The sequence below is a fragment of the Nyctereutes procyonoides genome, unplaced genomic scaffold (genome assembly GCF_905146905.1).
Source record: "Nyctereutes procyonoides isolate TBG_1078 unplaced genomic scaffold, NYPRO_anot_genome, whole genome shotgun sequence".
Taxonomy (NCBI): domain Eukaryota; kingdom Metazoa; phylum Chordata; class Mammalia; order Carnivora; family Canidae; genus Nyctereutes; species Nyctereutes procyonoides.
Genome location: NW_026575024.1, coordinates 11,731,859 through 11,759,466, shown reverse-complemented (window position 1 = coordinate 11,759,466; position 27,608 = coordinate 11,731,859). Strand labels below are relative to the sequence as shown.

The following is a 27,608-nucleotide window of genomic DNA, read 5'->3' as shown; positions in this document are numbered from 1 at the left end:
GAGGAAGGGACTGCTGTCTTCACTTTACTGTTGAGTAAACTGAGGCACCAAGAATTTAAGTGACTAGTTTTCCAGGGAGTGGCACAGTCAAGATTCAAAGGCAGGCAGGTTGATCACAGAGCTTGTGCCTGCCTAAAACTATGGGGCTACTATCTTGCTCCTGTTCATAAGACTCAAGCTCTCGAAGTGTCTTCCCACCTGCCTGAATTCTGCACGGTGCCAACGACTCACAGTCAGAGGATGTCCTGTCCCCAAGTCGTGCTCAGTTCTCCCAGCCCCGCCAAAAGTTGTTCCCTAGACTTTCTGCCACTCAAGCCCCCAAGCCAGCATCCAGTTCTGCTGACAGAGGTCATTCTGCAATGGATTCTGGGGGCAGATCAGAACTCTGCCCATAAATATGTTATTAGGCACTAATGGGGCTCCACCTGCTGATTAAACCCAGCCCTTGCCCCTTGCCAGCCTTTGCCTGCAAGGACAGTTAATGGCTCTGAGAGAAAACTAAAAATAAGCTGCAAGTCGATGGGAAGGGAAGTACCCAGAAACGTCAGTCTGTGCAGCTGTCACTGCTGGGGAGGGGCCAAGGGAAAGGGTGGGATTCTGGGGTCCAGGAATGGACAGGAACCAGGTCTCGAGAAGCCGCATCCTGCATCGTGAGCCTCCTTTCTCTCACTCCGATATCCGGCCCATTACCACATCCATTGGCCCTGTCTTCTCTGTTTCTAGAATCCATCTACTTTCCCATGGCCAACACCTGGTCCTACCACCACTGTCTCCTTATTGGCATCCCTGCTTCTGCCTTTGCTCCTCAGATCCTGTCCCTCCTCTGCTTAGAACCCTCTCAGGGCTCCCACCTCACCCAGAGAAGAATCCCAAGTCCTTACTTACTGGGACCCACATGCTCCCCATGATCTCCTCCCTTGCTCCCAGCCCCTTGCCCCTTACTCTGCTTCAGCCACACTCAACTCCCTGCTATTGCTCAAACACTGGGTACAATCCAACCTCAGGGCTTTTCCACACCAGAAGGCTCTATTCCCACATTCCCACCAAGCTCCCAACTTCAGCTCTTTCTTATCAGCCAAATATCTCCTCAGAGAAGCCTCCCCAACCACCTTGGCTCCAGTGGACCTCCAGGATCTATTTGTGACTCTATTTTACATCCTGCATATCCACATTTAAATCAGCCTGTATGTGTTTCTGTGACTGTCTGCCCCCTCCCCCTCCCCACAGCCAGCTAAAACACAAGCAACAAAAGCAGGTCTTTGAGGCCTATGGTAAGTTCTCAAAGGAACTTTTAAATAATTCTTCAAAATGACTGTTCTGCATATTTCAAAAATGTCAAGGTCATGAAAAACAATGAGAGGCACAGAAGCTGCTCCATATTAAAGAAAACCCGAAAGACAGAATGACTGAATGTACCGCGTGATCCTGGACTGATGTCGGACCAAGCCGAGCCATAAAGGACATTACTGGGACAATTGGCAAGACTGAAATAGGGACTGCCGATTATAGGCTGATCCTGCATCTAGGTTAATTGTCCTGATTGTAATCATTGTCCTGTGTCACAGAAGGGAAAATTCTTGCTCCTAGGAACTTACACTCAAGTAATTAGGGTTAAAGAGCCATGATGTCTGCAACTTATTTGCAAATGGTTCAGTAAAATAATCATAGGACAGAGAGAAGAGGAGGAGGGAGAGAGAAAGCACACGTGGTCAAATGTTCAAAACTGGGAATCAAGTTGAAGTCTATATACATGTTTGTTAAACTATTCACACAGCTCTTCTCTTAAGTTTGACATTTTTCCAAATTAAAAGAAAATGAATACTGAATAAGCGATCCTTTTGATGATAACGGTCTGACAGTTTGGAAAGTCAGGGAACCGGGCAGACGGCTGGGTCTCTATGTTCACATACCCACCCCCATGCTCATGTGGACCAACGCTCACAAATGCACGTAGGCACACATGCACACTCGTACGCACAGGCGTGGGTGTGCCCGACAGCACACACAGGCAGACACGCATGCACTCACATGCACAACCACACCTGTGGGCCCCCACCCGGTCATGCACCCAAGCCCACCTGTGTGGCCCAGAGCTGCAGCACTAGAGCCCGGGCCTGCATGTCCGCCGAGACGCCTATCTCCTCGAGGTGCAGCAGGTAACTCTCCAGCCAGTTGCTCCGGTGGGCCCGTGTAGCCAGCCTGGCTGGTGACAACAGCTTCCACAAGCGACCTTTGACTCTGCACGCTTGGTCCTTATCCCCTACAGGGGCAGAGCATAGAGGGTGGGGGTTATGGGGCCACCCTCAAGTCAGGGCCTCCCAGCCCTATGTCCCCTAAGGCCAACGGTCTCCCAGGAGTCACTCCTGGGGGCAGGGAAAGAGGCTCTGGGGAAGGCCTTTAAATGCTGACGTGTTACCACCTGTCTCTCCCCCAGTGGACAGGAATGAGCAACTTTGTCTGTTTTATTTTGCTCTGTGTCTCCAGCACCTGGCCCACAGTCTATACTCAATCGGTATGCCTTCAGTGAATGGTGTTTCTTATCCAGTAGGGGAAGGAATACAAGACACTGAGCAGCATCCTCTCTTCCTGGGTTCCAAATCCCAAGCGATGCCAGCCCGAGCATGCACGTGGAGACCCTATGAGCAGACTTAGCACAGCTGCATTCAGGAGACACTGGGAAATAACCTAACAGATACCAAGAAGGGACAGATGGATCTAGGGGTTTCACACTGACTACCAGGGAAGGCAGGGAAAGTAAATGAGGGAGGAGGGCCAAGAAGGGGCCATGGGGAACGGGTGGGGTGGCCTCTTCTCAGCCCCGTGGACCTCGATAGAGCACCTTGGCCCAGCATGGCCAGAGAAATTGAGTTTTCAGAAAAAGATGAAAATCCAGAAGTTCATGCAGAATCTTCCCATGTCTCCTAAGGTTAGTATCTGAGCAAGAAATGTTAATCACTGTGCAGGCCACAAATGCATCTCTAAGGCCAGCTTCGGCCTGTGGATCACCCGTTGACAGTCACCATGAAATAAACAGTGGTGTGTCACTGCTCTGGAGCACCATGCACTGGTGGAAACTGATGTACGGATCCAGATGAGCCCACGAGAGCAGATCATTGAGCATGTGAAGCCAGATGCTTATTATTTATACACCGTGTTAATGCTACAAAATGATGGTGTATTTATAAACATATGTGCAAATAAAAGACTTGGTTCTTTCGAAATCACCCCTTGGAAAAGTGGATGTTGCTTTGGGTTGTTACAAAATTCTCAAGTACTAGAAACTCTCTCATTGGCTTTTTGGAATCACAAAGCGGTGTTTCAGGAAGACCCATCCACCCAATGTTTCTATTTTTTTTTAATTTTTATTTATTTATGATAGTCACACAGAGAGAGAGAGAGAGAGGCAGAGACACAGGCAGAGGGAGAAGCAGGCTCCATGCACCAGGAGCCTGACGTGGGATTCGATCCCGGGTCTCCAGGATCACGCCCTGGGCCAAAGGCAGGCGCCAAACCGCTGCGCCACCCAGGGATCCCCACCCAATGTTTCTAAACTGGGCTGCATATTACAGGGCATTTGAAAGAGTGGGAAATATTGGCTAAACTTATATTAAAATATACACACATTTTAAGCATCTTACAGTTTCAAATAATATGCTCCATAAGCTTTTCTTTAACCTCTAGACCTTTCCAGGTGATATACTTCTTAATTTAAAGCAATGAGCCCAACTGTTCATCAAATACATTATCTTCCTGTGTTTCTGAACTTTGGGGAAACTGGAGAATCACCCAGGAGCTTTGAAACTGTGGATGCCCAGGTCCCACCACAGACCAATCTTGCAAGAATGGGGGGGGGGGCGCTTGGGCACATGGAGGGTTTCAACAGGTGAGTGGAGGGTATAGGAAGTGTTGAAGCAACCCCAGCCGCTGCTCATTCTGGATGCTTATCAGGATTATCTGATGAAGTAGCTAAAGGAAACAGAGAAATTGAACACAGATTTGGAAATGACTGGCATTCTTTGAGGTCTGACAGCACAGCTATAAACCTTGAATATCACTGTCAACAAAGCTTGTAAGCATGACTTTAAAAAGCAATGCAGTATGAAGATAATCATCAGAATGAGGGAAAATATTCGCAAATCATAGATCTGATAAGGATCTAGTATCCAAAATATATAAAGAACTCTAATGATTCAACAACAACAAAGCCTACCCCACCTCTCAACTCCTTAGTTTTCACACCTGTAAATTTCATGCAGGAATTGAATGTGTAACCTATAAAACACAAAGAGCGATGCTGGGCATAGCCCTAATAAACACTAGTTATCTTATTAAAGCCAATGAATGTTAGCAAACTGTTAGTCCATGGAGAATATATGCATGTACTGTTTCTATAATCAGAAAATAATAATAATAATTTGTGAAATAAAGGACACAGAGTTTGCAGCCAGGGAGACCCAGGTAGAAATCCTAGCTCTGCACCTTCCTAGAAAGATGATCTTGTGCAAATAATTTGGATCTCTGAGTCTCAGTTTCCCCATCTATAAAATGAAGGCAACCTAGCTCATTAGGAGGATATAAAAACACAGAACACACTTGGTACTGGAAGGGGCTTGGTAAGTTATGCTTGCTCTGCTCTTGCCATTATTATAAGACATTATCGGCCCCCGTGTAATGACTCAGTGCTGTCAATCAGAACTGCCAGGACTGTGTAACTAGTAAATGGCACCGCAGTTTCAAATCCCAGCCCTCCCATGCTGTGTGGCCTTGGCTGAAGCCCTGTCTACCTCTGGGCCTCAGTCTCCCCATCTGTAAAACAAGGAGCCCAGACTTGAGTACCTCTCAAGTTTTTCTTCAGAAGCCCATCTGTTTCCTAGGAACCTGGGGGCACAGTCTAGGGAGGGACATATCTTTAAAGTCTTGTGTTTTCCCTTTAAGATGTATTAGGTTTGGGATCCCTGGGTGGCGCAGCGGTTTGGCGCCTGCCTTTGGCTCAGGGCGCGATCCTGGAGATCCGGGATCGAGTCCCATATCGGGCTCCCGGTGCATGAAGCCTGCTTCTCCCTCTGCCTGTGTCTCTGCCTCTCTCTCTCTCTCTCTGTGTGACTATCATAAATAAATAAATTTAAAAAAATTTAAGATGTATTAGGTTTTTGCATTAGACTCTGTGATTCTTTAACATAAGAATGCCATTCCACCCAAAACAATATTCAGAGAAAATATACCCCTCCCAAATAATCCAGTAAAATGAATGTTCCAGAATATTTAGCTTAGGGCTCTATTTAACTGCTCCCAATTCCCTTCTGTATGAGAAGTACCAGACTCAGTGACCTAAGGGTCCCCCAAAGGGTCAATATTCTTTTAACATATGTTTCCATCAGGCGCCCGGGTGGCTCAGCAGGTTAGCACCACCTTCAGCATAGGGCCTGATCCTGGAGACACAGGATCGAGTCCCACATCAGGCTCCCTGCATGGAGCCTGCTTCTCCCTCTGCCTGTCTCTCTCTCTCTCTCTCTCTCTCTGTGTGTGTGTGTGTCTCTCATGAATAAATCAATAAAATATTTTTAAAAATTATGTTTCTATCTTTAATAGTGGAAGAGGAATAATGCACACACACACAAAAAAAATAAGAAAGCAACTCTAAGAGTTCAAATGGGCATCTTCATCCCATCTCAGCCTCCTCAGAAGCAAAAATCTATACATGTTCCTACATTCTTAAAAAAAATAGAGATGTTAACTAAACTTATTTTGGTGCTCATTTCACAATATATATAAGTCATTATGCTGTATCCCTTAAACTTATACTGTGTCAAAAAAAAAAAAAAAACTTATACTGTGTCATGTGTAGCCCAATAAAACTGGAAAAAATTAAAATAAAATACCCCACAATATACCACTCTTCTGCACCATTTTCATAAGGCATTTCATCCTATAGCAGTTTATCCCGTTCCGCTTTATGGTTGCACAGTTTGCCTCTATGTGAATGCATAATTTATCCCATCAGTCCCTACTGGTGAACATTTAGGCTGTCTGCAGCAGTTGCGGTTATGAATATCTTTGTGCATCGCTGGACACGTGCAAGCATTGCTGTAGGATAATTCCCAATAGCGGAAGTTCAGGATCAAAGGAACCAGCATTTCTGTTTTTATGGGTTCTGTTAAATCGCTCTTCCAAAGAGGCGGCACTCTCACAAGCCCAAAAAGGTCTGGGGGTGGCTTGTATGCAGCCTCCAGCCAAAGATGAGAAACCTTCCCCGACACTGCCACCTGCTGCCCATACTGGGAAATGCAGCCTTCCTCTACCCAGCCCAGGGCCGCTCCCTGAATGACCCAGGGTCTTCGGGAGGGTCGGGTCTGTACGGAGGAAGGGGCCACAGAGAAACTACTCTTTCTTGAAGAAGCAACTGGTGCTGGGATGTGTCAGGTGCCTTGTCAGGTGCTTTAAACACAGGATTTTGCAATCAGACCAAGTTTTCATTTTGCTGGGCCTGCCACCTACCAACTGTGCGTCCTTGACAAATGACTTCACCTCTCTGAGCCTGTTTCCTTACTTGCAAAATGGGTCTAATAATGCCAACCTTCTAGCCCTTGGTAGCAGGATTCAATAAGACAAGGACCTGTCTCTAAAAGGATTAAGAGGCAACTCACAGAGAGGAAAAGCAAACAGCTGGTGAAACACCAAGAGCTGTTTTATCACAGTGGTCAGGGTACTGCCCATAAAGCCAGATGCCCTTTTTTTTTTTTTTTTTGCCCATCAGATTGGCAAGGTTTTAAAGGCTGATAACTGCTTGTTGACAAGGTTGTGGGGAAATGCAAATTAAAACAAGTTACCCGCCTCTGCCCATCAGATTGGCAAACAAACAGAAAGGCTGATAACATCTGGTGGGGAATGAGCAAACTCCCACCCTTCAGGCAGGTGTATGAATTGCTCCATGGTTTTAGAAATGATGTGGAAGCCCCTAACAAGAATTTTAATGTGTATGCCCTTTGACGTTGCAAACCCACTTCCAGGAAACTGTCAGAGAGGAATAAAATCACCAGATGGTAGAAAAGATACAAGTACAATGAAATAGTATAATGGACACACACACACACACACACACACACACACACACACACACACCAGGAAACAATTATAGATATCCACTGGAGGGGGATGACTGCCTAGACGCTGGCAAGCAAGAGCTGCAAAGATGTTTCAATTCTTCTGTGTATTGATTTTATATCCTTCTACTTTGCTAGTCTTTTTTGCTTGAGTTAGCTTTATCATGGGTGGGCGGGAACCTGGGGTTTTCCCAGCATAGCAGCAGATCTTTGGCAAACAGGGAGAGTTTTACATCTTCTCGACCGATTCTTATCCCAGTAATTGATTTCTCTTATCTAATTGCATTGGCTAACACTGCTAGAAGACAATTGTACTGACGGAGAAGAATACACAGCTATAATGTTAGGTCAAAAAAAAATCAAGTTGCAGATAATAGACATAATCCTTTCTAAAGTACACACAGTGACACTCGAGATATGTATGTTTGTCTCTATCTGTAAAACACAGTATTCCTACAAAACTGTGAAGGGATATATACCATCATGTTAACACTGGTTTCCACAGGAAATTAGGCTTGGAAGAGTATTATTGCTCTTACTGTCTATATCTTTGAATTGTTAACCACAAGAGTGTTTCTTTCTTAAAAAAAAAAAAAGATTTTATTTATTTGAGAGAGAGAGAGCACAAACAAGGAGGGGGGAGAGAGAGAAGCAGAGTCCCCAGTGAGCAGGGAGCCCGATGCAGGGCTCTATCCCAGGACTCTGGGATCATGACCTGAGCTGAAGGCAGACAGTTAACCACCTGAGCCACCCAGGTGTCCCAAGAATGTTTCTTAATTTAAACAATCTAATACGTTATAGTTTTTTAAAAATACATAAATGAAATGTGTGATGAGTTGTTGAATGAAACCAAACTTAACCTAGTGTCTGGCTATAGAAAGTGCTCAACAGAAAAGGGTTTTTTTTTTTTTTTTCTCATTACCTCATTCATTCCTAAGAGTCACCCTGTAGGAAGATCCTATTGTTCTCCCCATTTTACAGATGAGATGGCTGAGGCACAGGGACACTAGATAGGATCCAGTAAACCACCTTAAGCCATCTGAGCTGAGTCTGTCCTAATCACAGTCTGTCTCTAACTGCCCCTCCAGAGAAAGGGCCTGGGGCAAAAAGAAGTAACTTGCCCAAAGTCTTCAGCCCAGAAGCCCCACAGTGGGACTTGAATCTAGGTTTTGCTGCAAGTGTCTGAATCCAGGACACACATTATTTCTCAAGCTTCCTGCAACATTTGTCATACATGGAATTCCCTGGCCTCCCTGGAGACTCGGATTCAACTAGACCAGGATGGGGCTTGGGGGCTTTTTTTTTTTGTGAATATTTTATTTATTTATTCATGAGAGACACACACAGAGAGAGAGGCAGAGGCACAGGCAGAGGGAGAAGCAGGCTCCATGCAGGGAGCCCGATGTGGGACTCAATCCCGGGTCTCCAGGATCATGACCTGGGCCAAAGGCGGCGCTAAACCACTGAGCCAACCAGGCTCCCCTTGGGGGACTTGTATCATTAACAAGGGTCCCAAAGGATTCTTCTCACTAGGGAAGTTTGAGACACAGTAGCCAGAAATCAGTGTGGCCCAATGGATCCCATGGCCCCATGCTCTGAATCCTGCAACAATCTCTTTACCAATACTGAGTCCTGCTCTGTAGCCACAAAAATAAATGGGGTGGGGATGCCTGGGTGGCTCAGGGGTTGAGTGTCTGCCTTCGGCTCAGAGCATGATCCCAGAGTCCAGGGATCGAGTCCCACATCAGGCTCCCCTTGGAGAGCCTGCTTCTCCCTCTGCTTGTGTCTCTGCCTCTCTCTCTCTCTGTCTCTCATGAGTAAATAAATAAAATCCTTTAAAAAAATTTTTTTAAATGGGGTGGATTTTCACAAACCCAAGTGGATATACTCTAGATATGGGGTTCCATGAACATGCCAAGGGGCAGAACAATTCCTTCAGTGTGCAAGATCAATGTCATAAGAGCAGAGGGCTGATAACTAAGAGAAAGGAGGACATGTGTGCCACAAAAGACACGGACAAGAACAGCCTAATTCACAATAGCTCCAAACTGGGAATGACCCAGACATCCATCAACCAGGGGACAGATAAACAAATTATGGTACATCACTCTAACAAAATGCTATGCCACAACAAAAACAGACTACTAATACATATGGCAACCTAGCCGAAGTTGACAGAGAAGAAGCTGAGTGACAGAAGCCAGACACAGAAGGGCACACTCTGTATGATTCTATTTATGGGAAGTTGAAGAAAGGTAAACTAATACGAGGTGAAAGGAATCTGTACAGTGGCTCCCTGTCAGGTGGATATTGACTGGGAAAAGACCTGAAGCATTTAGATTTACCTCTCAGCTATGCACTTAGGACCTGTGTGCTTTTCTGATAAAAATTATACCTCAGGAAAAAAAAAGTAATAAAAATCTTTAAAAATAGAAGAAAAATAACACACAATAAGGTCTGCAGGCCCTACTGCAGATGTGCCATACCTACCAGGAACCCCAGCTCTGGCCCAAGCCCTGCCCCTGACCAGTGACAGGGATCTCACTGCTTCCCAGGGCAAGAGAACATCCTCCATCCTAGGTTGTCTGTGATCCTTCAGCTGGAGTATGGGCTTCCCCTCTGAGTCCCTCTGTCTGCCCCACCACCCATTATGGCCCCCATGGTGCTTACCTGCTGACAGGGAGCCACGTGCCAGTTTGGGGAGAAGCAGGTCCAGCTGGCGGAAGGTGTGGAAGACATCAGCTGAGTGGGCACGGTCCTGGGCCTGGCTCTCATGGGTACGTGGCAGAGCTTCCACTCCATACAGAGTCAGGTAGCCAGCTCTGTAGGTGGCAAACAGTGGGTCAGGGACTCCTTCTTGGATGCTCCTAGCGAAACTCTCCCAGAGTGGCTGAGGCAGGGCCTCAAGCCCTCAGGGAGTGGCCCTTCTTGGGTGGACACAGACAACAAGCCATAGAGGTAAGTAAACATATCAGCTGGTGCTCAGGGATGCACACAAACAAAGCTGGCTGGAATGCAGGGTGTGGGAGTGGGCATGGGAGGGATGAAAGGTAGGGAGGAGCTCAGAGTACAAAGAGCAGAGAGAAGGGGCTCAGGGCAAGATCCTGAGCCAGGAAGGAGACGCAGTGTTGAAGAGCTGCAAGGAGGCTGGTGAGGCTGGAACAGAGTGGCTGAGGGGACAGCAGGGCAAGGTGAAGGCACCAATCAAGAAAAGAGGCTACTGCTCCTGGAGAGGGAGTCAGGGCAGGCTCCCTGGAGGAGGCAGGGTCTGAGCTGAGCAAGGAGAAGGGAAAAAGGAAGGGCTACAGGCTGAGGGCATGACCTGGGCACAGGCTCAGAGCCGACGAGGCAAGCGTGGTCTGGTCAGAGAGCTGCCAGGTGTTGCTGGTCCAGGCACTGGAGCTGGAATGTGAGGGGACAGGACGGGAGCAGCCAGGGGGTTGGCAGGGCCAGTCACAGAGGGCACGGAAGGGGGCTGGGTGGCAATGTGGAGAAGGTGGGGCTGAGCCTGAAGGGCCCTGAGGGGTCTGAGCAGCGAGGACAGGGCCTGGCATCCTGGACAAAGGAGGAGACCACGAGAAGAATGAGCCCTCCTACCCGCGCGCACACACGCACACACGCGATACCCACAGGAATGCTCTTAACGAAAATGTTTTCACCACCAGCCACTTGAAAATGCTCCAAAAGCCCAGCCCCTCTGGCCTCAGTCCTGGGAGAAAAACCACAGGCTTTCACTTTTTCCATGTGGTGGGAGGGACTGGACCTCAGCAGAGATACCAACAGAGCCCTGATCCGTCCCCCATCAGCTTCTCCTCGTTCCTGCATCTCCCAGGAGGACTTTCCAGAGGAGGAGCAGGTGGAAGGGGCGGGGGGGGGGCGAGAGCCAAGAGAGGCCTGTCTAGTCCCACTCCGTCCCTCATCCGTGCAGGGCAGGCTCCTGGCACATCTTCAACCAATGTTCGATGGAGGGATAGATGGAGAGATAGATGGAGGGAGATGATGGAGGGAAATGATGGAGGGAAATGATGGAGGGAGAGATGATGGAGGGAGAGATGATGGAGGGAGAGATGATGGAGGGAGAGATGATGGAGGGAGATATGGAGGGAGAGATGGAGGAAGAGATGGGGAGAGATGGAGGGAGAGATGGAGGGAGAGATGGAGGGATAGAGGGATGCATGATCGAGGGAGAGATGGGAGAGATGATGGAGGGAGAGGTGGAAGGAGAGATGACAGAAGGATAGATGGGAGGGATAGATGATGGAGGGATAGACAATGGAAGGGTAGACAATGGAGGGGTAGACGATGGAGGAGTAGACGATGGAGGGATAGGAGAGTGTATGGCCGGCTGGCTGGGAGAGAGGAAGGGTGGGCAGATGGATTGATGGTTTGACTTGGGAGAAACTATAGGGTGCTCATGATTTTGAGCACAGTCACCCAGTCTCCTACTGTCTCATGTGTCCCTGCATCCTTCCCTCACCCACCTGGCTTCCACATCCCAGAGATGGAGAGCTCATGACCTGCTCGCCTCACTGCATGGACACAGCAACCCTTCCTTTGAACAGCTGAACCTCCCGGGGTCATACCCATGCCTCCTCATCGTCCATGTCCCCCACCCCTCCAGTCACGCCAGGCCCCGGGGGCCCGTTCTCCACACCAGGGACCCCAGGTTCCTTACGGCAGAGTTGTAAAGGTACAACTCATCCACTGGATTCAGTCCACCAACATGTTTTATTTGGTCAATAAAGTTTTCCTATAAACAAACTGAATGACTGGGAAAACCACACAAAATCCAAACTCCCCCCGCCCCATCTCATCTTGGAAAAGGAGAGAATCTGGTCCCCCGCGAGCCTGCAGTCCCACCTGGCAATCCTGGGCAGCCGTGAGCCACAGTTGCCCCCTTATCTAGGAACCAGCCGCATCAGCTGGGCCTGTGCTCTCTGGTCCCATTGGCACCAGGGTTTTCCTTAAAGCAGAGAACCATTTCCTTGTATATATATTTCTACCAAAATAAGCAAAGAAAAACCATAAAAAAAACCCAATAAAACCCAACAAGGCCATGAGTTTCACGCTGTGGCACCTGCATATCAAAGTGACGTAAAACAGGGCAGACAGAATAAATCACCAACACCACATGACCTATAGGTGGTGCTAGGAGCCAGGAAGAAAAATAAAGGTGGCAAGTCGCTGGGTAAAGAGAGGGGGCTATCCTGTTAAATGGGGTGTCGGGAGAGGCCTCTCGCGGGGTGCCTGGATGGCTCAGTAGCTTAAGCATCTGCCTTGGGCCCAGGTCATGATCCTGGGGTCCTGGGATTGAGACCCACATAGGGTTCTCTGCTCAGTGGGGACCCTGCTTCCCCTCTGCCTGCAGCTCCCCCGCTTGTGCTAATAAATACATAAAATCTTAAAAAAAAAAAAAACAAAACGCTTCTCTAAGGAGGTATCACTTGACACGTGAATGAAGTGAGGCGAGAGCCACGGAGACATGTGGAACAGCATTCTTGGGCAAGGGAACAGAATGCGCAAAGGCCTTGCGGGGAGTGTGCTAGGCTGGGGGCAGATCATGCAGGATCCTGTAGCCAGGGTTAGAACTCTAGATGGGACTCTGAGTGAGGCAGAGGTGCCACAGGACAGGTTGGAAGGCTTAAAGGGTGGCATCTCATGGTTGGTGGCCACACAAACCTGCACCTCCCATCATCCAACTCACTCATTCCCTTCCTATCTCAGGGGCTAGAAATGGCACTAAAAAGGCCCAAGTCCACCAGTCCAGGAAACAAGCTCTAGCCCAGGCCTCAGATCCTGAAGACACAGGGACCCATTTACAAGTGACACCCCCACCCTCACCCCGATGTACACACGCTGCTGTTACCATGGCTGTAAACTGACTCGGCTGCCACCACATTGTCCCCACTCCTTCCGATACCACAGCCTCCTCTCTGACTTCTTTCCTCACACAAGGACGTAGGGTGATTGGAACCAGAGAAATGGGAGATGCCCTACTGTGACCTTGCTGTGTGGTTTCAGCTGCTTCTCTCTGAACCTGTCTCCACCTCCCACAACGACAGGGTGGGCCAGGCCAGCATCACCCAGACAAATTACAGCCCTCGGTGGTGTTTGCAACAGGGTGACATGAGAAAAATGTGGACCACTTAACACATCAAGGGTCATGCTTGAAAGCGTAGGTTCTGTAGGGTGCCTGGGTGGCCCAGTCAGTTGGGCAACCGACTCTTGATTTCGGCTCAGGTCATGATCTCAGGATCGTGGGATCAAGCCCAGCATCAGGCTTCATGCTGAGCATGGAGTCTCCTTGAGAATCTTTCTCTCCCTCTGACCTCCCTCAGTTGCGCGCGCACGCTCTCTCAAATTGATCAATAAATAAAATCTTAAAAAAAAAATAGTGTAGACTCTACAGCCAGCCCCTCCATGACCCCAATGCTGGGCCTCTGGGCAAATGCCTTAAACAGTCCAAGCCTCAGTTTCTTATCTGTTAAATCGGGTTTATAAAGTTCCAGCCTCTTAGAGCTGTTGTGAGGGTGAAATGCGTTCACACACATTGAGCCTACACGTGAGCACATAGGTAGGTGTCATAAACGTACCTGTGTCCCCTCTGTCAGTGAATGCCCATTGTTTATTCTGATACTGTGTCTCTAATTTTTTTTTAAAGCAGTTGAAATGGGCTTTGGTTTCTGAAATGCTGGTTAACGGCACCACCAGAAATTGGTGGGCTGTCCTGCCTGTTGTCTCCCGCCACCACTCCTGCCCCCATCGAATCCTCAGCAGGGCCTGTCAGCTCTGTCCTCTAGAGCTACCCCTTTGTTGCCATCTCCCTGTCACCTCCTGGTTCAGGCTCCTGTTCTCTCTCCCAAGCAACATCAACAGCCTCCTAACAAGCCCATCGCCTCTCTGGTCACCACCCCCTGCCCAAGGCTAGTCTCCATCCACAGCCAAAGAAGCTTTAGAACCCAAGTTCAATCAGGTCACACCTCCTATTCAAACCCCTAGTATCCCTCATCTCACTTAGAATAATTTCTAAAGCCTTTTATGGCCTTGAGGCTCCATGAGGCCTGGTTTACGCCAACCGCTCTGACCTCATCTTAACCCAACCACCTGGGCTGGCTGCGCTCAGCCACGCTGGCTCTCCAGCCACTCTGCACCTGCTGGCTCCTTTGCCTACAATCCCGGCATGGTGGGCATTTGTAGCCAGTCCCCAACTCTGAGGCCGGGGCCTTTCCAGTCTGGTGAAAAGAGCCCCCGAGGTGCTATCCCCCCATCTGCTCATCTCTGCTGCCATATCTGTCACTCTCTGGCATACTCGTCTTCACTTATTGGTTTATCATCTGTCTCTCTGACTGGCGTCAGCTCTGTGAATCCTGGGTCATTCTCTTTCCCCTGCTGTGTGCCTGGTGCCAAGGACCATGTCTGCCACCACCGAAGGGAGACACAGTGGGTAGTGCAGTTTTTAATCTAAGTTTACAAGATCTGATAAAAACTTAACATCCTGGGTTGGTCTCCCAAACATTTTGTTTTCCTGGTCTGTGAGGTCCAAGGTTTGGAAACCACAGCACAAGACGGTCCCTGAAACCCGGTTCTGTTCCTCCATCTCCGGACAACCGGCAAGGCCCCCTCTTCCTAACTTATGCCTCCTTTCCAGCTCCTCGATTGAGCCAGGTGAACACCTGGGGTCCCAGATACAAAAGGTCATCTTGCAGACTTTTCTCTGAGTGCCCCACTCACAAAGCCCTCCTGGTTCCCGTGGCCACTCTCAATGGCTGACCCAGGTCCGGAGCACTGGGGACCACTCCAGGAGGTGGTGGTGGGGCCCAACGGCTCACCTAAGCAGGCAGCTGTAGGAGAAATCCAGGAGACCTATCTCATGCCAGCCACTGCCGGCTTCTGTGGTGTCACCCAGCAGGACAGTGCGGAGGTTGGCATACATGGAGTCCGTGAGTGCCTGGAGGTCCTTGTGGAGGAGAGTCCTGGGGCATGAACAAAGCAACAGTACAGCTTCCAAAGGGGAACATGCACAAGGAGCCCCCCCCCATCCCCAAACCTTAGGGTCCCAGGACTCTAATTCTTCATTGGTGATGGGGGCCTGTGGACAGTTGGCATAAACATGATGGTATTTGGATTACCATCATCAAAGCCAAATACAGCTGCTCTTTATTGCACCAAGCACCATGATCTCATTTCATCTTCTGACAACTGTAGGGATCACAGTTGTTATTATTATGGCACTCACTTTACAGACAGAGAAATTCAGGGCCAGAGAAGAACGTGACTTTCCCAAGGTCACACAGCCGGTAAGTGATACAGCTGGGATTGAAACCCTGGTCTGGGGGCTGGGGACACCTGTGTGGCTCAGTTGTCAAGCATCTGCCTTTGGCTCAGGTCATGATCCTGGGGTCCTGGAATTGAGTCCTGCATTAGGTTCCCCGCAGGGAGCCTGCTTCTCCCTCTGGCTGTGTCTCTGCCTCTCTGCCTCTCTCATGAATAAATAAAATCTTGAAAAGAAAAGAAACAAAACGAAATCCTGGTCTGCCCAACTCCAGAGTCTGAACTCCCAACCATGACAGTCTGTTCTTCCTTGGGACACACAGCTCAGATAAGGAACTCACATATTTCTGGAAGAGGGAGAACTAGCAGGCTCTTTCTCCTTGAGATCCAAAGTTAGGGACACCTGTTTGGATAAAGCATCCCTCGACCAAGGACTGCTAAGACGTGACCCTGAGTGAATGTGACATGAGGAATAGAGTTGTCTGGGCTGGAGGCCTGGCCTCATCGTGTGTGTCTAGGAGCCTGAGGGGAGAAGTGGTCCAGACACTGTGTGCAGGTGACGCAGGAAGCCCATCCATACTGCGCCTCCACAATACAGAGGCAACGCTGAGCCATGACTGAGCATGTGATTAGAAGCCAACAAAGGTGGGATCTTGTATCTGAGGTCAAGGTCCCTTTGTAGCAGGTGCAGGGAACCTAGAGCAGAAAACACTCTGCTGCAGCAAGTGCAGTGTCACGCAACAGAGCAGAACCCATATTCAACAGCGGCACCTGGTGGCAGCACCGAGAACAGTGCTAATGGGCCGATCCAGCTCTCTGTCACCACCTGCTGTTTAGGAACAGGACAGACCCCTGCAGATTGAGAAAGTTCTTGCGTAAATCCAGAAGGAAAAGCCTCCAGAAGCGTTCCATGAACTCCCAGGAGATAGAAGCATTTGGATGTTCAAGTTGGAACGTTGTTGGAGAAACACAAACACAGCCCATGTGAGATAATGTGTAAAAGGGCTTATCTCAGCGCCTGGCACGTCGTTAAATGCTCAATAAATGGGAGCTGACATAGGGACTGACCCTGATCCAGCTGTTCCCCAGATTCCACTCCAAGCACTAGCCCTCGACAGAGACAGCAGTCCTTAATGCCCATGTGGGACCCATGCCCAGAAGACCATGTGCTAGCTTACGAGAAATTCCCAGGAACTCTTCGGGCAGGTGCTGGTGTAAAGTGGATGCAGTGCACCAAGGATTCTTATTGCTAATGGGACCCGATGGTCTCCCTAGAATGCCAGATACTTGGGCTTAGAAATACTCCTAGCAGCCATCCTGCAAAGCCAAGGTCAGTCTGGGTGTTGCCTCTCATCAATGTTCACCTCATATTCTGACCTCTCCTCAGCTTTAGCAGCCCTACAAAACCCAGTCTTCTAGATGCTCTTCCTACTCCAGGAGGCCACCCTTCCTGGAGACAGATTACTAATTATTACCATCAGGCTGCGTGAACTCCAGGAGTAGACCTAGAGTCTTATTTCTTCAGGACGTCAGCTGGAGGAGACTGGGCTGTGGAGTCTGCAGACCTGGGTTCAAATCCCAGCTGTGATTTGAACTAGTGGTGGCCCATCAGTAAGTCACTTCACTTCCCTGAGTCTGTTTCCTCAACAGTAACCTATGGACAAAAGTACCTACCTCATGAGGCAATTGCACAGATAGCGAAGTGTTCCTATCAAATACCCAGCATATTGGGACACCTGGGTGGCTCAGCGGTTAAGTGTCTGCCTTTGGCTCAGGGCGTGATCCCGGAGTGCTGGGATCGAGTCCCACATCAGGCTCCCTGCATGGAGCCTGCTTCTCCCTCTGCCTCTCTCTCTCTCCCTCCCTCTCTCTCTCTCTCTTTCTCTCATGAATAAATAAATAAAATCTTAAAAAAAAATACCCGGCATACGGTAGGTGTCTTCAAATAGTGATGGGCATCATTCTGCACCCCCTGAATCTAGACGGTGACTAGTGCATAGTAGGTGCAGATGTAACAAATGCAGAGTGAATGTGCTCACACATCCTATTGTTCATATAGTTATTCCTTGTGTTTCAGGACCTACATCACTTCCTCACTGTGTGACCTAGGGTAAGTCACTGCTCTTCTCTGGGTCCCAGTGTCCTCATCCATAAAGTGGGGCTGTGAGTTATATGCCTTCCAGCATTATTGTGAGAACTAATGAGATCATAGAATATGGACTCAAAAATATTAATCACTCCATCCACCTCCCTTCCTTTTACATATGAGGAAACAGAGGCTCAGAGAGGGGAATGGACTTGCCCAAAGTCACACAGCAAGGGAGGGGTGGAGCTCGGATTTGAATCCAGGTCTGGGTGACCCAAACCCTGGTTTCCTCCTCCTGGAATCAGATCTGTCTCCCAAAAGGAATGAAAATGAGAAGAGCCTTCCCTCAGCCCCATTCTTTCAGGCAGTTTCTTGTTTTGTTTTTGTTTGTCTTCTCGAAACAAAATGCCTTTACTGGACGTCTATGGTGGAGACAAGCTCTGGCCACACAATACCTGGGCTATGCGGGCCCCTCCCCAGCCCACATGCAGGCACCATCTGTAGCCACTCACGGTTTCATCTTGGCCTTTTCATCACTGGGGCTGTAATGTGGAAGCTGCACATCAAAAATCCTCTCCATGAGGAAGACAGCATAGGCATGGAAGTCCAGCTTGGAGTGAGGCTCCCACACCACCGCATCATAGGAATGCGGGTCCAGGAGGACAGTGACGTACCTGCCACCCACCAGCACCTGTGGGAAGGGATGGAGGGAAGAGATACTGTGAATGACAGCAGCTCTCAGTGGCCAGAGCCACAGGCACAGGTCCTGCCAGACATTTAGAGGACAGTCATCTCTCCCCAACCCCTTACGACCACCCTGTGAAGCAGGGACCATGACTATTTACAGCTGAAAACTGAGGCTTAGAGAAGGCACATAATATGCCCAAGATCACGCCACTGAGACAGCAGAGCAGGGACTGGCATTCACTTCTCTGCCCCCAAGGTTGTGTTCTTCACCACCTCACTCTTGGGCACCTCCCATTATTATCTTGGTTATTGCCATATCTCTGGTACCCAGGAAGGAGTCTGTCCACAGAAGGCAGCGGATGGATGCTGGTGCACCATGGGTGGGCCAAGTGGAGAGATGGATGGATGGATGAATGGTGCTGTTGGGTTAATGCTAGTGGATGTGCCAGCAGTACTCACTTCTCTGGGAAGCTGAGTTCTGAATATAACCTGCTGCCCAAGAAGGGAAAGAAGAAGCACTGGAGAACTGTACTCCTAATCCTCTAATTCACAAAGGAAAGGCATCTTCCCCCAAATGCCTGGGGGGAGGAGGGTGGTCACACAATCCTAACCATGCCTTGGTCCTGTTTCCAACATGTGATTTGGGAGTCATGTTAATTAAACACTCACAAAATATAGGCGATCAGGTCATGATCTCAGGGTTGTGAGATCAAGCCCTGCATTGGCTCCATGCTGGGTATGGAGCCTGCATAAGATTCTCTCTCTCCCTTTCCCTCTGCCCCACACCCCCCCCTCTAAAACAAATAAATAAATAAATAGATAGATAGATAGATAGATAGATAGATAGATAGATAGATACATCTTTAAAATACAGGCCAATATCCAAGAAAAAATGCTGCTAGATGAATTGTTAGATGGATGGGTAAATGCAAGGATATCATCAGTGAAGGTATGTTGGATGGAAAGATGAATGGATGAGCAGCTAAAGGTTAGTTGGAGGGGATCCCTGGGTGGCGCAGCGGTTTGGCGCCTGCCTTTGGCCCAGGGCGCGATCCTGGAGACCCGGGATCGAATCCCACGTCGGGCTCCCGGTGCATGGAGCCTGCTTCTCCCTCTGCCTGTGTCTCTGCCTCTCTCTCTCTCTCTCTGTGTGTGACTATCATAAATAAATAAAAAAATTTTAAAAAAAAAAGAAAAGTTTAAAGGTTAGTTGGAAATTAAAAGTATGGAGGAATGTTGGGTACATGATGGTAGGATGCTAAGTGGATACTGGGTAAAAGGATTGAAGGATGAAAGTTGGATGAGTGGAACTTGAGGAATACATGGAAGGTGGATGAAGGTGGTGGTTGTCTGGATGTTGAAGAGATGGATGGATGGATAGATGGATACACACACAAATAGATGCATGCAGAGTAGACTGTATGGATACTGAGTGGATAGATAGCTGGACGTTAGGTGCATAGTGGCAGATGGATGGAAAGATGGGTAGATAAATGGAAGTTGGTAGAAATTGAACATATGGGGACACCTGGGTGGCTCAGTCAGTCAAGTGCCTGACTCTTGATCTTGGCTCAAGTCTTGGTCTCACAGTCGTGAATCTGAGCCCCTCACTGAGCTCCAAGCTGGGCATGGAGCCTACTTTAAAAAAAGATATCAGGGCACCTGGGTGGCTCAGACAGTTAAGTGACTGCCTTCGGCTCAGGTCATGATTTTGGGATCCGGGGATAGAGTCCTGCATGGGACTCCCTACTCAGCAGGGAGTTTGCTTCTCCCTCTCGCTCTTCCTTGGTACTTCTCCCTCTCTCTCTCAAATAAATAAATAAAATCTTTTCGAAAAAAGATATTGAACATATGGATAAAAACTGGATGGATGTTAGGTACATGAATGGAAGGATGCTGGATAAATGTGAGTAGACAGATGAAAGGTTGGATGGACAAATGGATGGATAGACAGATGTTGGATAGGTATACAGAAAGATGGTTCAGTGGAGAGATAGGGGTTTGATGGAAATGGAATATAGGAATGAATGTTCAGTGGATATTAGGATGAAAGGATGCTGCTTAGAAATCGGGTAGACTGGGCAGCCCGGGTGGTTCAGCAGTTTAGTGCCGCCTTCAGCCTAGGGCCTGATCCTGGAGACCTGAGATCGAGTCCCACGTTGGGCTCCCTGCATGGAGCCTGCTTCTCCCTCTGCCTGTGTCTCTGCCTCTCTGCCTCTCTCTCTCTCTCTCTTTCTGTCTCTCATGAATAAATAAACTCTTTAAAAAAACTTAAAAGAAATTGGGTAGATAGGCAGAAGGATAAATATTGGATGGATTGATGGATATTGGGTAGATGGAAGTTGAATGGATAGAGGTTAGTTGGATGGACATACAAGAACTGGACAGGGATCCCTGGGTGGTGCAGTGGTTTGGCGCCTGCCTTTGGCCCAGGGCGCGATCCTGGAGACCCAGGATCAAATCCCACATCAGGCTCCCGGTGCATGGAGCCTGCTTCTCCCTCTGCCTATGTCTCTGCCTCTCTCTCTCTCTCTCTCTCTCTGTGTGTAACTATCATAAAAAAAAAAAAAGAACTGGACAGACATCGAATGACTCAATGTTGGGAAGATGCTAAAGGGATAATGAAGGGATGAATGTTAGTTAAGCGATGGCTGAACCGATGGATGGACAAATGGGCAGAAAGTTGGTAGGACCACTGGACAGGTGGGTTAGTGTATGGAAGGAGACAGGAGGAATCAGTGAAGCCAGGTATAACCGGCCCAGCTGCTCATCGTTTTCCCTCCCTAGAGGCACAGAAGGCACTTACAGTAAAGACATCGCCATGCTTCTTTTTCATCCTTGTGAGGAAGCCGGCAGCATCTTTTCCAAACTCCAAGGCATGGCCCAACCAGGGGATACTGCCCAGGTCCAGGGGAGGCTCGCCAGGTCGCCTGCAGAAACCAGTTATCACCACTTGATTAAGCAGGGGAAAAGAAAAAGAGTATAGGGCATGGGGTGTGATTTTAAGTAGAGAGGGCATTCCAGGCTTCCCCGAAATATTTGAGAAAGACCTAAAGGTGGTGAGGGAAGGAGCCACATAGATATCTGGAAGAAGAGCCTTCCAGGCAGAAGGAACAAGTGCAAAGGCCCCAGGGCTGGATCATGCCTGCTGTGTTCCAAGAACAGTAAGGAGGCCAATGTGGCTGGAGGGAGCAAGGAGAAACAGCAAGACCTGAAGCCAGACTGGTAACAGGTGCCAGACCATGCGGGGCCTCAGAGGCAGCTGTGAGGACTTTGGCCTTTCCCCTGAGGGAGGTGGGATCCACAGAAGTTTCAAGTAACACAGGGACATGATTTGACTTAGGTTTTTTCTTTTGGCTGCTGAGTAGAGGTTGGATTACAGGGGGCCAAGAGCAGAAGCTGGGCGACCAGCAGACGTTGGTACATGTTAGGGAGTCCAGTTGACGTGGACACTTTCCGGTGGGTGGGAGAGCTTTCTAGAAGGCAAGAGTATAAGGACACAGAGTTCTCTGCCTGAGCCAGCCTGGACAGGGCTTTGATCATCTCATGCTCCCTGTCATGCTCACAGAGAAAGGATGAGACTGGAGAGCACGGCTGAGTGGCAGGAGATAGTGGGAGGACTAGCCGCATTACTGACCTCTGGGGGAGGGAGGTTAGCTAGGGAGAGCTCCATCACCATCACGAAATGGGCCTCACAACAGCGCGAGGCTGGTGCTCATGGTAGACCTCTTGGCAGTCCTTAAACCCTGACTAGGAGCAGTGTTCTCATCCTAGAATTATCAGAACCACAGGGATGCAGGGAGCTCCCTAACTGCTCAGTGAGTGAGTCATCCCATCTCTGCTCACGGTGGAGTTATTCACTCGCTCGCCGAATATTAACTAGGAAGCAGGCACTGCTCTGCGTGCTGGAGACACAGCAGTGAACAGGACAGGCAAGGCGCCCGACTTCATGGATCATGCCTGCTGTGATACCACTTCGCACCAAGATGGCCATCATCTAAAAAAAAAACAAGGAAAGTATCCACTGGCAAGGATGTGGAGAAACGGGGCTCCTCCTGTATTTTTAGTGAGAACGTAAAAATGGGGCAGTTGTTTTTGGAAACTAGCCTGGCAGTTCCTTGAAAGGTTAAACAGAGTTACTCTACGACCCAGCCATACACCCCAAAGCTCTGGAAGCATAAGCTCATATATAAACCTGTACCTATTGTTCATGGTGGCATCATGCACAGCAGCCAAAACACGGAGCCAACCCAAATGTCGGTCGACTGACTAATGGGTAGACAAGATAGGGTATGTGCATACCATGGAACGTTATTCAGCCATAAGGAGGAAAGGAATAATGATTCATACCACAGTGTGGAGAAACTTCAAAACCATCACGCTCAGTGAAAGGAGCCAGACACAAAAGGTCACATACTGGATGATCTATTTCTATAGAATGTCCAGAAAAGTTACCTCCATAGAGAAAGAAAATAGATTAGTGGTTGCCAGGGGTTGGGGGGAGGGGAGATGCAGAGTGATCGCTAATGGGGTAATGGGGATGGGATTTCTCTGGGGGATGATGAAAAATATCCTAGAGTTGGGCAGTGCTGATGGTGGTGCAGCTCTGTGGATATTCTAAAACCCACTGAGCTGTATACTTTAAAAGGGTGGATGTTATAGTATGCAAATTAAACATCAGTAAAGAAAGAATAAAGAAGGGTGATATGACACAGTGACAGGGGCTGGTTTAGAGAAGGGGTGAGGGAAGCCCCCCACCCCCGCTGAAGCACCAGGTGAGCAAAGATCCACAGGATGAGAAGGGAGTGCTGTGGAAGAGAGAGAAAAGGATTTCAGGCAGTGGGAACAGCAAGTGCAAGGGCCCTGGGGTGTCAGCATGCCTGTGAGGCTTTCAAGACAGTAGGAGCTGGTGTAGCTAGAGTGGAGAGTGTGGGGGTGAGAGGCAGGACATGACCTGTGGCCAGGGTCAGGTTTCCACGCGGAGTGCCATGGGAGCCTCTGGAGGGTCGGAAGTGGGAGCTGGGAAGCGATGCAGTTATGCATTTAAAAAGTCACAACAGAGACTACTGTGATCATCCAGGAGAGCAACAATGGAAGCGGAGGTGAGGCGAGCATCTGACTCCCCCACTTCCAGGACAAGGGGCTTTTTTCCCTCTAAGACACTTTTGGAGGTATGGGCAGGGTGAGGGCCTCCTCTCCTAGTTTTTTGTCCAGGCTGTTGCCAGAGCGCGCCTGTGAGCCAGGTGTTATTTCTGGCAGCTTCCACCATTCCCCAGAAAAGTCCCAAGGAGGCTCAAACAAAGGCAGGAAGCTGGGAGCCCAGGCGTCTGACCACACCGACCCCTGATGTGGTTGCTGGCTCTTGGAGGCTGGGCCCTGAATCCAGCTCAGGCCCAGGCCACATTCCAAGGTGACTCAGCCATCAGCCCGCAGGGATGAAGCAGGCTCTATTTTGGGGTCTGCGGTCTCTAGCCTCACCCATTGACACTCTCACTCTTTTGAGGCACTGCCAGACCCTGGGGGGAAGGAGGAAGGGCTGGACCTTCTCATCCCCAGCTCCTGCCCATACAGCCAGCCTTTCCTGTTTCAGACACCAGGACACCTTTTCTGATCCTCCCCTAGAACTTTAATTCCCAACATGTGGGTTCCTCCCCAAAGTGCCCACTCCTCACTCTCAGACTCCATGGCCAACTTCACCACTTGTCCCATCTCTCTTCCACTCAACACTCTGCAAATTGGGAGAGAGAGTTAAGGATGGGTATCACTCACCTTGTACCCTAAAATATCACCCCTACACCAGGCAGAAGTTCCACAAATGTAGGCACTCGTGGACTCCAACACTTACAACAGTGTGTGGCATAGAGTAGGCACTTAATAAATGTATCAAACGACTGATTCATGTATACAGTTGGTGCTCGAGGAGAAGCACCTGTCCCCCAGAGTTGCTGAGGGGGTTAAGGGACTCTGGATTGCCCAGAGCAGAGGCTGCATCATTTAGCTGTGCAGTATTATTGGCGGACTGCCTCTCTATCCAGTAGTTTCAGCTCAGTTCAGGGCCTTGGGCTCTAGGAGGATTTAATGGGGGACAGGCGAGGGCCAATTTCAGCAACCTGAGCTTCCATTCAAAGTGCTTGACCCATTCCTTCCCAGGGCTCACTCACGAGCGGCCCCCATTAACACTCTTCGGTTCCGTACCCCCTTGCCTGCCACTGTGAAGGAAAAGCATGTGACCATTTGGCTCTAGTTTTTGTTTTCCTGTTTTTGTAACTGACATCAAAGATTCAGGGAATTCTCAACACAATAAAGAACAGTTAAAGGCAGGATAGCGAGAGGACAGAGGCACGTGGGAGAGGCAACAAGGAGCGGTGGTGACTGTGGCCAGGCTTAGATAGGACTCTTCTACTGAGTCCCAGGCAGGTGCTGCCACATTGTCCTATTTTTCATGAGAAGCTGGAAATGTGGAGTTTTGTGTGTGGAACCCCCCGACCTCGCCACGAGTTTTCTCCTTGCACCGTGTGCCACATAGCAGCCCTGCCTGCGCTGAATGTGGCCATGGACCACCACTGGGTGGCCTCTGGTTAGTGCACATTGGAAAGGGATAGAGCTATTTATACCTAGAAATTTCGTATCCTTCAAGGGCCCAGATCAGCCCCTGAGCCACCAGGAACCCTCACCGGATGCCATGGTGGCCTCTGGCACCCTGGAAAAGGGGCCTCCCACCCTGGAGACCTCCTCCAATGCTCTTTAGAGCAGACACACAAGCCAAGAGGAAGAGATGCACACTGCCTGGCGGAGTGGCTAGGGCACGGGACACCAGCTGCGTGAGCCATCTCAGGGAACAGATGGAGAAACCAAGGCCTGAAAGAAAAGTGGGAAGAATGTTTCTGACACCCACATGCAGGTCATTAGCCCCGTGGGCAGAGATGTCAGACTTCCTAATTCCAGCTCACAACCTCTCCCAGGAGAAGACAGAATTACCGAGCTGGGTTTAAAAATCTTTGCCATAATTGCAGAAATTTGGACTGGAGACTAGCTATTAAGAACATGAAAATCCTTAGGCAGAGTAACAGAATTGGGGTTGTTTTTGACGTACATTCTGAAATATTTCCTGGAGAGAGATTATAACATCTGTAATTTTTTTGTAAAAATATTAACTGTCAGATCAAGGAGATGGGTACACGAGGGTTCTCATACTATCCTTATATTTCTGCAGAGTTGAAATTTTTCAAAATTACAAATTTTAACTTAAAAAAAAAAAAGCTAGAGGTAAAGACAGCCGCCGAATGACTGAAGTAGTTCTTTTTCTTTTACTATGAAAAGCATGCATTTTGGAACTGGCTACATATGGAATATATTTTCTGTGTGGCCCTAACGAGGTCACCAGGCCCTTGTAGGCTTCAGCTATAAAATGGGGTGATGAACAGGTCCTCGGGGTCAGTGAGCAGAAGGGAAGGTGTGAGGCCTTGCTTGTTTGACTCCGACTGGCTCACTGTCTACACAGCATCAGCCTCATCCACCTCTCTTCCAACACTTGGTTACGTGTCCTTCCCTAAAAACTTCGTTACCACATCATACTATCTTAACATCATGTGATTCTAAGACTTTTGAGTGTTCAGATTACAAATAAAATGTATGGGAAGCATGGAAATTCATTTTTCTTGATAATTAAAAATCCCTATAGCCCAGATCTATAATCCAGGCAGACCCTGGACAAGCTGCTTAGCCTCCCTGAGCTGGTTTCCTCCTCTGTAAAATAGAAGTAACAAGAGTGCTCCCTGCTAAGCTGGGAGGAGAAAATGAGATTGGGGCCTGAATTGGGGTCCCTATGGGATCTTCCCAGGGTCCACCCAGCTGCCTATAAGTTGTCAATGACATTTTACCCACATTTCTCCCCAATACCCATTTCTTGACCCTCCTAACCCACCGGGTATAAAAATCAACAACTCACCGTCAAAGATAAATTTCCTCTCTGGATTATAGCAAGAATTTGCTAAAAAAAAGTTTAACTAGCATTTTTTTTCTAACCCAGCAATTCCACTCTCTACTATTGCCATCATCACCCCCATTTTATTTTTATTTTTGCATCATTCCCATCTTAAAGATTAGGAAACTAAGGCAGGGAGCAGCTGCTTAACTTGTTCTGACGACGAGAGGCTGATAATTTCCATATGCTGAGCATTGGTTAATCTGCACAGACCAGTGTTGGGTTCTAGTTTTGATGAACCTACCACGATAACATAACGTGTTAACAGTGGTGGAAACTGGATAAAGGGTATTTGGGAACTCTTTGTACAACCTCTGCAACTTTTCCGTAAATATAAAACCAGCCTGAGATTTTTTTTTTTTTTAAAAAGTGTACTTTTAAAAAAAATCTGGAAAGTTCTCCCACCAGCCTCGTTGTCAGGCAGCCCTATGAGGTAGCCTTGATCAACAAGAAAAGTCTAGAATTGTCGGAAGGGAAGGGCTTCAGTCTTATCTATAACAGAACAAATATCTAAGTCACATGTATTCAATGTATTCAGCTATTCCATGAGCAATTCAAATTAATTTTTAGAATTAAAAAAAAAAAAAGATCTGCTGCCATCTCTGATTTGAAGTGTATGAGATTTACATCTTCTAAATTGGAGAGCGGGTCAATTTTTGGGACCAGGAAGCTAAGTCTGGCCCCGGCTCCACCCTGCCCAGGATGTAGGGTGTCGGGGAGGGGAGACCCCTTTCTGGGTCCGAGCAGACGCAGCGCCGAGCCTACTAAGCTCCCTGGTCCAGGTCGGGGGATCCCACGGGAAGTGGCTCCAGAGCCAGTAAGGGGGCATCCCTCAGGCCTCTGCCCTCCCCGGCCTCGACTCGCGCATCTGTGCAATGGGGCGAGGAGCGGGGAACAGGGAGCTGGGAGCCGGGAGCGAGGCTCCCCCTCCCCCGCCCCCCGGGAGCCGACGGAGGCTGGGGGTTGGCCCGAGCAGCGCGGGATCCAGGCCGGGGCTGCACGCGGGAGGCGGCTTCTCGCCCGGGGCGCCCCGAGCCGGCCCGCGCCCCCACGCCGCACCCGGAGCCCCGGGGCCTCTCCCGGCACAGCCCCCGCAGGTGCGGCCGAGCGCTGCGCACCGGAGCCCTCGGCCGGCTCCCCCGGCGGGCCCACGTCCCGCGCCCGCTCCCCGCTCGGCGCCTCCCGCGGCGGCCGGGCCGGGCCCTCCCGGGGTGGGGAGGCGGGCAGGCGCGGGCCCGGTGGCCGGAGGGCGCCCCGGGGGTGGGGGTGGGGGGGGTGGGGGGGGCCACTCACCGCGTGCGCCGGCGGCTCAGCAGCAGCAGCAGCAGCAGCGCCGCCAGGAGCCCGAGGAGCAGCGCCCAGGTCATGGCCGGGCGGCGGCGGCTCCGGGCGCCCAGGTGCCTCTCGGCGCTCGCTCCCTCGCTCCCTCGCTCCCTCGCTCGCTCGCTCCCTCCTCCCTGCCCGCAGGCCGGCCGCGGCG

General features: G+C 49.5%; 1 protein-coding gene across 3 annotated transcripts in view; it reads right to left on the bottom strand.

The window, feature by feature from the left end:
* Positions 1-27,608, bottom strand: part of PTGIS (prostaglandin I2 synthase) — a 41,856-nt gene that overhangs the window by 13,479 nt on the left and 769 nt on the right. For 2 of the 3 annotated variants that reach the window (XM_055306645.1, XM_055306652.1), the window contains exons 2-6: positions 20,951-21,074; positions 17,970-18,148; positions 14,930-15,073; positions 9,771-9,922; positions 2,079-2,260 (exon numbers count right to left, since the gene is read on the bottom strand). In XM_055306645.1, coding sequence (XP_055162620.1) covers positions 2,079-2,260; positions 9,771-9,922; positions 14,930-15,073; positions 17,970-18,148; positions 20,951-21,074 — 781 coding nt within the window. Of the gene's footprint in view, positions 1-2,078; positions 2,261-9,770; positions 9,923-14,929; positions 15,074-17,969; positions 18,149-20,950; positions 21,075-27,421; positions 27,555-27,608 lie in introns of those variants that run through there. The other variant, XM_055306635.1, reaches the window with a different exon arrangement.